The sequence below is a fragment of the Mytilus trossulus genome, chromosome 9 (genome assembly GCF_036588685.1).
Source record: "Mytilus trossulus isolate FHL-02 chromosome 9, PNRI_Mtr1.1.1.hap1, whole genome shotgun sequence".
Classification (NCBI taxonomy): domain Eukaryota; kingdom Metazoa; phylum Mollusca; class Bivalvia; order Mytilida; family Mytilidae; genus Mytilus; species Mytilus trossulus.
The window spans coordinates 32,926,081-32,936,134 of NC_086381.1; the positions used below are offsets into that span (position 1 = coordinate 32,926,081).

The 10,054-nt window shown below is 28.4% G+C and overlaps 1 protein-coding gene across 5 annotated transcripts in view; it reads left to right on the top strand.

Annotated features, from left to right (window-relative positions):
- The window catches only part of LOC134685590 (DENN domain-containing protein 2C-like), a 35,754-nt gene extending 26,179 nt beyond the window's left edge, over window positions 1-9,575 (top strand). For all 5 annotated transcript variants that reach the window (XM_063545418.1, XM_063545419.1, XM_063545421.1 and 2 more), the window contains 6 exons: window positions 79-185; window positions 828-1,005; window positions 1,731-1,854; window positions 2,154-2,272; window positions 4,166-4,301; window positions 5,016-9,575. In XM_063545418.1, coding sequence (XP_063401488.1) covers window positions 79-185; window positions 828-1,005; window positions 1,731-1,854; window positions 2,154-2,272; window positions 4,166-4,301; window positions 5,016-5,113 — 762 coding nt within the window. In that variant the 3' untranslated portion in view covers window positions 5,114-9,575. The remainder of the gene's footprint in view (window positions 1-78; window positions 186-827; window positions 1,006-1,730; window positions 1,855-2,153; window positions 2,273-4,165; window positions 4,302-5,015) is intronic.
- The last annotated feature ends 479 nt before the right edge of the window (window positions 9,576-10,054 follow it).

The window sequence follows — 10,054 nt, forward strand, 5'->3', positions numbered from 1 at the left end:
TTATGATCAGATTTATGTTAAGTATATATTAACTTGAAAAAAAATCTTTGTAACAATTTTTATTTTACTTTTTTTCAGGCTAATAGAGAAACACTATTACATAAGCTTGGTGTAGATAAACTTATCAAATTATTTTCTGTGATGTTACTGGAGAGAAGCATTCTTTTCTGTGCCAAAAACCTTGGGTTTGTATTTATGATTAAAGATAACATAAACTGTAAATTCAGATTTTTTTCAAGTTTTTTAATGAATACATATATTAGTATTGCAACTGTGTAAGTCTCCAGATAATAAGAAATTCCCATTCTGATATCTGATACATACATCTCTATTAAATATTTTTCTGAAAAAAGCAAGACCTACTCAAGAATTTTTGAAAGTCATGTTAACATGGCAATTATCAGTGCAATAATTTCGGAATTGACAATATTAATCAGTACAAAGAAATTAGGAAATCTAAAGGGTACAAAGCATCCTATTATTTGTTAATGAAAATTCTAGATTATTTCTTAATTCCATACTTATTGTATTGTAACAAGCAACATTTTCATATAACATTGTACAAAGTAAACAGAACTGTTGAGACTTCTCAAATGTTTCTTTTTTGTATAAATAAAAGATGTAGGATACACCTCAATGAGACACACACCCAATGACACAAAATAACTACAGAGATCATTTGAAGTTTTATATAAAAGATTCTAAAATACTGCAGTTTATGAATTTAGATGAGTTAACTATTTCATTTTAACTGGTTTCATTGCTTTTACTATTTTAACAGACTTCAAATACCCTTCTGTTATTATATTTCTGATATTATATTTCAGGATTTTATCCCAGACAATCCATGCCATGAGATCTTTACTTTATCCATTCTCCTGGCCCCACACATACATTCCCGTATTACCAGATACCATGTTAGATATCTGTTGTTCTCCCACACCATATGTTATTGGTATACTGTCATCACATCTACAGAAAGTTCTTAATCTACCACTAAGTGAGGTGAGAATAAATACCATATACCGGTACCTCATATCTAATATGTTCGCTATTTTGTGAAATTTTCGTTTGATCTTACTGACTGATAATTTCCTATCTCAGCACAGTAGAGTGATGAAAAATTATTGCATTATGCCGATGTCAATGAAATTATCAACATCGTCATAGGTAAAATAACAATAAACAGGTTATCATTGGTCATCTCACTTTCGCTGTTCCTGCTAAAGCGAGAAAATCTAATCTCCTTAAAATAGCCAACGATAATCTTTAATTCTTTATATATTGTATTTGGATAACATGTAGAATAACTTGAAGTTCTATATTTGACATTACAATTTCTTTCTTAAATGCTGTGATCATTACTGAGGGTTTTACAATATGAGCTGAAATCCTCAAACTATTCAGCTATAGTTATACATATATATGCTTCTGAAGATGCATAATAATATGGAGAACAATTGCTGAAGCCTTCCTACAATATTGGTAAATAGCTGTTTGTAACTGATGCCCTAATAACTGTAAGTAGCCCTTGTGTTTGAGCATACACTTATTGTGTTTCTGTTTTTGTTTAATTTTATATGTGTGGCAGAAGTACCTGTAGTAGATTTAAACAAAAGCAAAAATTACAAAATATGTCAAACAGCAATGATCCTGATTATTTTAAGAGATACTTTCCTAAGAGACTCTTTGACGAAAAATTACTAAATAATATTTTGTTACTATTTTAGATATTTATATTTGACCTTGATAAAAGACAGGTGATTAAGTCACAAGGAGATGAGGATACACTGCTGCCTAAATCTGTACAGAAAGCATTAAAAACAGTCCTTAACATGTGTAAAGTTGAGGGAGGTATGAAATTTGAAGTTTTAAATTTGCATTTTATATGAAATCTTTTTTGAAAATTTTACCATTAATTATTGTTATTAACCTATCAGTGTAACTCATTATCAGTTTTGATATAAACCTTTTTTTTAGAAATGGACTTGATAGTTTCTTAGCAGGTGTTATGGTTCTTGATAGATTGTTAACTGGCACTTTATGTTGTTTATGTGGATTTGATTATTAATTCTTCAGTCAATGCTCATAAAATTTCAATATGCTGGTGACTAAATGGTAGTCAAGTTTGTTATCAATAATTATATTTTCAGATCTGAAAAATGCCCAGAATTTGCTGATATCAGAAGCTTTCCTTAGATTCTTTGTTGAAGCCATTGGACATTATGGTAACCACATTACAACTCAGCAAAATGGTCAGCTTGTTTTTGAGGTATGTTTTTCTATACTTTTTTTCACAAAAATATATGATAAGATCTGTTCTTTATCCTTGAAATCACAGAAATAATTAAAAAAAAATCAATATTTATGACATCATTAACCTGCTCTGTTTAGGCCATTAAATTTTTTAGCTTATCATGAGTTTATATTTCCCAATGTGTTTGGTCTCTAGTAAAAGCAGTGTATTACCAATATTATTTCAACTGATCGGGTGGAGCTTATGTTTTAATTTGCATATTGACAGTCTATTTGAAGATGTATGCAATAAGGTTGATTTCCGTTATAATTATTATTGATTTCTAACATTTGTCTAATCACCTATCAGTGTCACAGAACAGATGTACGAAAGAACTAAGTGTATAGTAAGGGACAAATAACTTGACACTTCATTGATGAGTTTATCCCAAAACTCCTGTCTATAGATGGACTGGTCTTTTCAATAAGCAAACCAGATAAACCCTGTCCAGTCAAGTGAAATAAATCAAGTAATACACACAAACATTATATCATGTTTCAATAAAATCATTAAAAGGAAAAATAGCCAATTGAGATTTTGTTCTGCTAGTACTAGGAGGTATACTTTTTAAAATACAAATTTGCAAATCAATTTAGGTAATAAATAATATCCAGTGTTCCAGCTAGACCGTTTTCAGAGGGCGCTGCGCCCGCCCTTTTCCGAGTGGCGCCCTGTGCCCTTTTTACAGTTTCCAGGGCGCCCTGCCTTTTTTGAAGATCGATTGCATATTAATTTGCGTATTGATATGATACGCTAATTACTAAATTTTACCTGGGGAAAAGTTTATGACTTTGTTTACGGCCCCAAGCTAATCAATGGTTACAACTAGTGTCATAATCTGTTGTTATAGGTAATCCGTTTATCGGATGGGTCATTAATGATCATCAACATTAATTCGTTTAAATAGAATCGTTCAGTCGGCAATTATCTTTGAAGAAATGTGCATACAACAACTTGGGCACAATTTGCGATGTTTACCGTAGTTTCATGGAGGAAACATAATGACAGAAAGTTGGAAAACCATAATAAACTCGTTGAAGACATTGTTGTACTTGTTTTCTGTAAAATAAACAGAAAATTCAGACGTATTTGTCATTGACTGCCTTCATTTTTGATACAAAAATAACAAAATCTGCCCCAATATTGTGATCATATTTACATCATATTTACGTACTGTTTATAATCCTCCAAAGAAGGAGCACACCCGAATAAAGAAAGATAACTCAATCTGATATTTTTCCTAGCATTGAGTAACTCATTTACATATTCTGAAATATGTCTCCATACTTCTTGCTTAAGCATATATATGTTAAGGTATTTATTTTGAGTTATGGGAAAAGTTAAAGAGGGTCTTAGTAGCAGTGTTGGTAGAGTGCCTTGGTCATCTTTTTCTGTATTCTTTTTTTTTAATACTATTTTTCACTGTTGCTTTATATCCTAAAATTGTGAATTTACTGAGCACAGCTGTTTTGTGCTGTATTGTCATCAAGCACAGCAGGGGTAGAAAAGTGAAACTGGTAAAATGTGGCATACCATAGAAACAGTATGAAACAGGTCTCCTTTCAAAACATACTGCATATAAAGTTCAACTGTGCCAAGCAATGATAAAAAAATTGTGTGACAAGCTGCTTGACAAGTTTTTCAGCCTTAAAAGTAGAAAGATAGAGTTCTATATGGGCTAATGATGTTGTTCTTGTATAACCTGTGATTCAACGAATAAACACAAATGTTTGATTAACATCTTTTATTAAAATATGCCCTTTTCATATTATCATATCGCGCGCTAAATGCCCTTTTCAGGATTGGCACCCTGCCCTTTTGAAAACCTAGCTGGAACACTGATATCTATATGAACAATATGTGTTTTAGAGAGATAGTTTTGTAAAGAATGCACAGTCCTCTAGTATGGAACAGTTCTTAGAATGGTTTACAGAAACACAGATGTTTGAAGTGTTCCTGACAGATAAAGTGGAAACTAAAAACAAATCAAAGACGAGTACTCTAAGTAAGTTTTCAAAATTAATTCACAGAAATTATCTGATATATGATTTGAAAATATCATAATATTTACTTTAAAATACTAATAGAAAAAAGATTGTCAGTGAGACATCTCTCAACAAGAGATATCCATTTCATTTCAAAGCACAAAAAGCATCTATAAAATTTAAAAACCATATTCATCACTTCGCGTGTCTGATGTCAGAAAATGTAAATGTCACATAGGATGAAATTTTGTTGTTCAAAGTATTTTCCCAAATTTTTTAATTTCACATGGGAATGGAGGTATACAGGGTAAAAAAATCAAAAGTTATGTTAGCGCTAATTTCAGAAACAGACAGAGAATTAAAAATATCCAGTAGTTCTTTAGAAATTTTAATAATCCACATATGGTTCATACCACTATGTGAGTAAAATAATTTTGTCGTTCAAAGTATTTTCAAATTTATGATAGAACAATAACATAATGATGGGATCTTTACTAGTACAGAGTCACGTCATATGAACCAAAGAAACAAAAAAAGTCGCACATACAAAACACACCAGTTACGGGAATATAATTTATGGTCTGTTAGATAATGTTGATATGCTGGGTTGAAATTGACTGATGAGGCTAATGAGAGCAGGATCACTGATAACTTTGGTTAGAAAAGGAATAGGTTTAAATGTTTACAGGATACCAATTGACAAATATTAATAAGTAATTTTATTTGTCTTTTAGATATATTCAACAGTCGTATTAAGGAGTACAATGAGGAATTAGAAGAAGCAAAAAAAGACAAGAAGAAGTCAAAAGGATTTCTAAAATTACTGAAATAGTCTCAGTCATTCAGTGTCATAGTCACAAACTATTTATATTTATCTGCAAAAAATTGTCTCATGTCAAATCAGGAAATGATTATACATTGGATATAAACATTATAAACTTATTCATGAAATATATTTATACATTTTATGCATGAAATATAGAGTCATTGTATAGAAGAATAATATTGCATTTAATAACAATTGTACTAAGTCATAATTCTGCAGTGAACTTTCTGCTAAATTTGAAAAAAAGTTCACGATATCATTTGATTAATAATTCAATACACATATTTTTTGTTGTCTGAAAACATAGAAAATTGAAAACAATTATGACAAAATAAGAAGAATAAACAAAGTAGATAAGTGAAAGTTTTAACTTAAATGCATTTTCTCAACACAACTCAAACTTTTGATAGCATGCAATATAAGAAGTTTCAATGCTAGGTGGTTTAACATTTTTATTGAGCCAATTTTTACACTCCTTGTTAAACCTTTGGTTAAATTCACTGACTTTATGAATGCTTTTCATGAAAAGAAGATCTTTTGTGTTTCTGTGATATAACACTAACATGAGTTTCAAACATTTATATACAAAGAACATATCACAAATACTCTATGATCTCTCTCTAACTTTGATAAGTTTTTCATCATGCATAATTCTGGCATAAAAAGTGCAATGACAATATGCAATAAGGATTTTAGTTTTGATAATTGGAAACATGTTCATACATTATTAATGTATTTTAAAGAAAATTAAATAACACAAAGACATTTTTAGTAAGTTCTGGAAAATTATATTTTTAAGTAGTGTTTGGAATCATGATTTGTAATAAGAAGATTGAAGTTTAGTATTATTTGTTTTGCCCCCTTCCTCCCCCCCCCCCCCCCCCCCATCCATAAAAAAGATGAAATAAGTAGAAATTCAAAATACTAAATAACTTTTTTGTTAGCCATAGGGTTATCATTATTTGATTTTGGGAATTTCAGTGCAGAAATCGTAGAATGTATAATGTAATGATATGAACAGACATAATTAATTTGTTTCGAGAAAAGATCCTTACTCTAGAAGATATTTAAACCTCGAAACAGGCTTTATGAAATGCTTTGTTCAACAAAATATCTTGCTACTCATAGCTATATGTGAATGTGGTATTGTCAATAAATATATTACATTCCAAAAAACTCAGCAAATATAGTTAGTTTTAATCTTTTTTTTAATGTTTTTTACAAGTTTAGTTGTTTTTATCTCTTGAGTATCTTAAAGAATCTTGGGAAATTTTAAGGTACAAATAATAGCACTTAATCATAACCTCTATGATTTAACTACCCTCATTTTATTTTGAGGAAATAATTTTTATTGATTGAGGAAATAATTTTTATTGATTGAGGAAATAATTTTTATTGATTGAGGAAAAAACTTTTGTAGATTGTTGATTATTTTTTTATGCCAAATTTAGAATACAAGTCTCTAATGAAATTGTATATTTTTAAACACTGATATACTTGGTTCACCTATGTCAATGACATTTATCAATCTGACATGTATAAAAATAAGTTTGCAATATAAGAGCTGACATTTTTTTGTAAGCAATTGTTAAGTCATTATATTATTCATTTGCTAGCTGCATATTCTAGTTAAATGAAAGTAAAATTTGTATAAAATGACTTATCAGAAAACTTATCATGACAACAAGTGGCAGAAGGTTCTGGATTTAAAAAATAATAATTTGCATAATATCTGATATTTATTATTATAATGGACAATAATCCTGCCTTTTTTCTGAAATCCAGTATCAACCCTGAAAAAATAAACTGTCTCAAAATCTATTCTTTGATATTAGAACATTATCAGATAATGAAATCTCATTTAAACAAATTGGTAAATGATATTGTACTTAATATATATGATAAGAATCTCATCCAAGCAAATTTATTAACATATGTTTCACAGTGATCAGCAATAGGTCATACTTCTCAATAAATTACATGAAATAACAGATTTAATTTGGAAGGGATTAGTTATTAAACTGTATTCAGCATTGTAATTTTAGATTTGTTAAAGTGTATATATATCTTAAATATAAGTAATAAGTGTGTTATTTTTAAAGTATATATATATATAATCTTTTGTATGAAGGAAGGGTAAATAGGTAAAAAATTACTATGTAAAACATTTTAATATTATTATTGCTGTTGTTACAGAACAAAATCATCCTACAACTAATTGTTTTTATGCATAATTTAAGAATTTGTACTAATTTGTTTAAATTGAAATTGAAGACATTGTTATTTTAAAATAACTTAATACATGCATTTAATGACAAAAGTTTTATACATTGCATTTTAAATAATCACTTTAAAATCAAATTTTAAAGTTAACCCAAGATTTTTCATTTGCCTTTCAATGCATGTGAACAGTTGCAAAATACATATTCCTTAATTTCCAATTGTAAGTTTTTCCTTCATGGCTCATTTTTCATGAAATAGGCACAAGAATAAAAAAGTTCTTAACCGTAGTTTATTGACAATTGTCCAGAATGGGCCAGTGTAATATGTTTGTTTTAAACTTGAATATTTTCATACATATTATATCAAATGTGTCATGTTTTATAACTGTAGGGTAGATTTAATAATTTTAATGATATATATAATAATGCTGATGATTTCAAACTGGTATTTATTTGCATGTGCAATCTAACAGATTATCATCTGAAGTAGCAGTCATAAGCATATATAAAGTCCCATGATGTATATAGGTTTATAAGAATATTATTTATCTGTGATATTTATTATTTCTGCTTAGTATTATTGCATTTATATTTTATTGCTAGGGGTAGATTTTCCATGCTTAATTATCTCAATTGTTTGTACATTGTTAGTGAAATGTTGTTAGATGGTTTTAAGGGATTTTATCAGACTGATCATTTTGATCATCATAGTATTAGTTATATATACTAACATTTTTAATGAAATTATAGAATCATATTTTTAAAGCATTTTTAAGCTTACAAATATGAGAACATAATACAATATGGTTCTATTCATCTGAAATATTACTAAGAAGAAAGATTATGGTGAAATAATTTGACAAAACATTAATGAAAATTGGTTTTACATTATTATTCTTATAAATTAACTATAGGAAAACAGTTGGCTAAATACATTACAAATACAGTTTTTAACTAAGTGTATAGGTGAAAGGCAATGGAAAATCTCATTAAATTGATGAAGTCTTTGGCATAAAACGCTATAGAATCCTTAAAGAAATTTTGCCTAAATTTCAATTTATCTTTTTCTGTAGGAAATAACTCTATGCCAATGTATTCAGATTAATTCTTGAAGAACAACATCTAATATACAGTTCTTCCTAGACCAATTTAATGTGAGAGGGCTTACATGAAACATAAAACTGCTTGTAGCAATTTGTGATGCAGAAACAGTGCTGTATAATTGTCAATTTGGCAGGATATACGAATTTATCTTATATAATTTAGAATAAAATATGTTAACAATTCAGGCATAATCCTTATAGTTGTTTTGATAATGATGGCATGGTACTTTGTTTTAAGAGACTGGTAGGGTTGTTTGCTCAAAGTAACTTTATATTTTTTTACTAATTTATAGCTTGTTTTGATTTGATTTAAACAAGAAGAAAAAAATTCAGGTTGTAAAAGAAAAAAGTTTTCAACACTATAAATGGTTGTAACAGGTTATTTGGTGAATGGAAATCAACAGTTTTTAAACTATTTCTAAGGAAAACAAATATTGTCATTTGATACAGTAATTGAATATTTTGAAAAAAGATAATAGCCGTCTTTGTGTTCAAAATCAAAGTCAAATGGTTACCATATAAGATCTACATTGGTCAGTTAAAACAAAACAAGAACATCAATAAATTGAAAATCTATCTCTATCTTGATTTTTGCTTGCTTTTTATTATTTTACGCTATTTATCTTAAAAATTGTAATTGGTGGATATAAGTTGTTATATTTGACAGTACTTGTATTACTTAAATATAAAATTATTCTAATTTCTTAGTATTTCATTGCAAACAATATTGGATAAAAAAAATCCATTTACAACGTTTTTTTAATTTTATTAAAATGTAACAAAAAATAAAAATGTATCAATAGATATGAATTGAGTTAAAAAAATGTATGGTTTTGAAGATTTTTTTTGTATTTTTGTTATTTTATAGTAATAAACAAAACTCCCAATTAAATCATGTTATGAAATTAAGGTCTTTTTGTCAATCATGATGAAAAAAGTAAAAATCACTTGTGGTAGGTACTACCAATTACATACTAGTACTTGGTATTCAATTTTTTTTAACTGTAATGTAAAGGTACTACACATAGTTTGTACATTTTGCTGCAGCTTGCCTGCTTTATTATTTATGGCACAGTGAACATTTATTATTTCTTTTCTTTGCATTCCATATCAAAATGATAATAAAATTTGTTATTGTTTCTATATATTTGTTTTTTATTGCATGAAAATAGTGCTTTTTGGCAGACATTTTGATAATAATTTGGTATTGCCTTCTGTGTGTTGCTTTGTTTTAAATACATGTTGCAATGCTGTTTTTTATGACAGTAAGGAAACAGTATGCTTTTTGTTATAAAATTCTCCATATTTTATGTATTAGAGTCTTTTATGGGTTCATATTCTCTTTACCATATTAGTGTGTCTTTCAATTTTGTGGTAAATAAAGGCAACAGTGGTATACTGTTGCTAAAAATTCGTACATTGATTAAGAGAAAACAATTCCGTGTTACAAACGTAGATAGAGGGAATCTCATCAGCTGTAAGAGGAAAACTAAGAAACTTGAGAGACACTGAAGTGCAACAAAAACAAATGCCAATGCACCATATATTTGGTAAACAAAATTGGGAATAGAAATGAGGAATATGTCAAAGAGAATACAACCCGAAAGCCACCAATGTGTCTC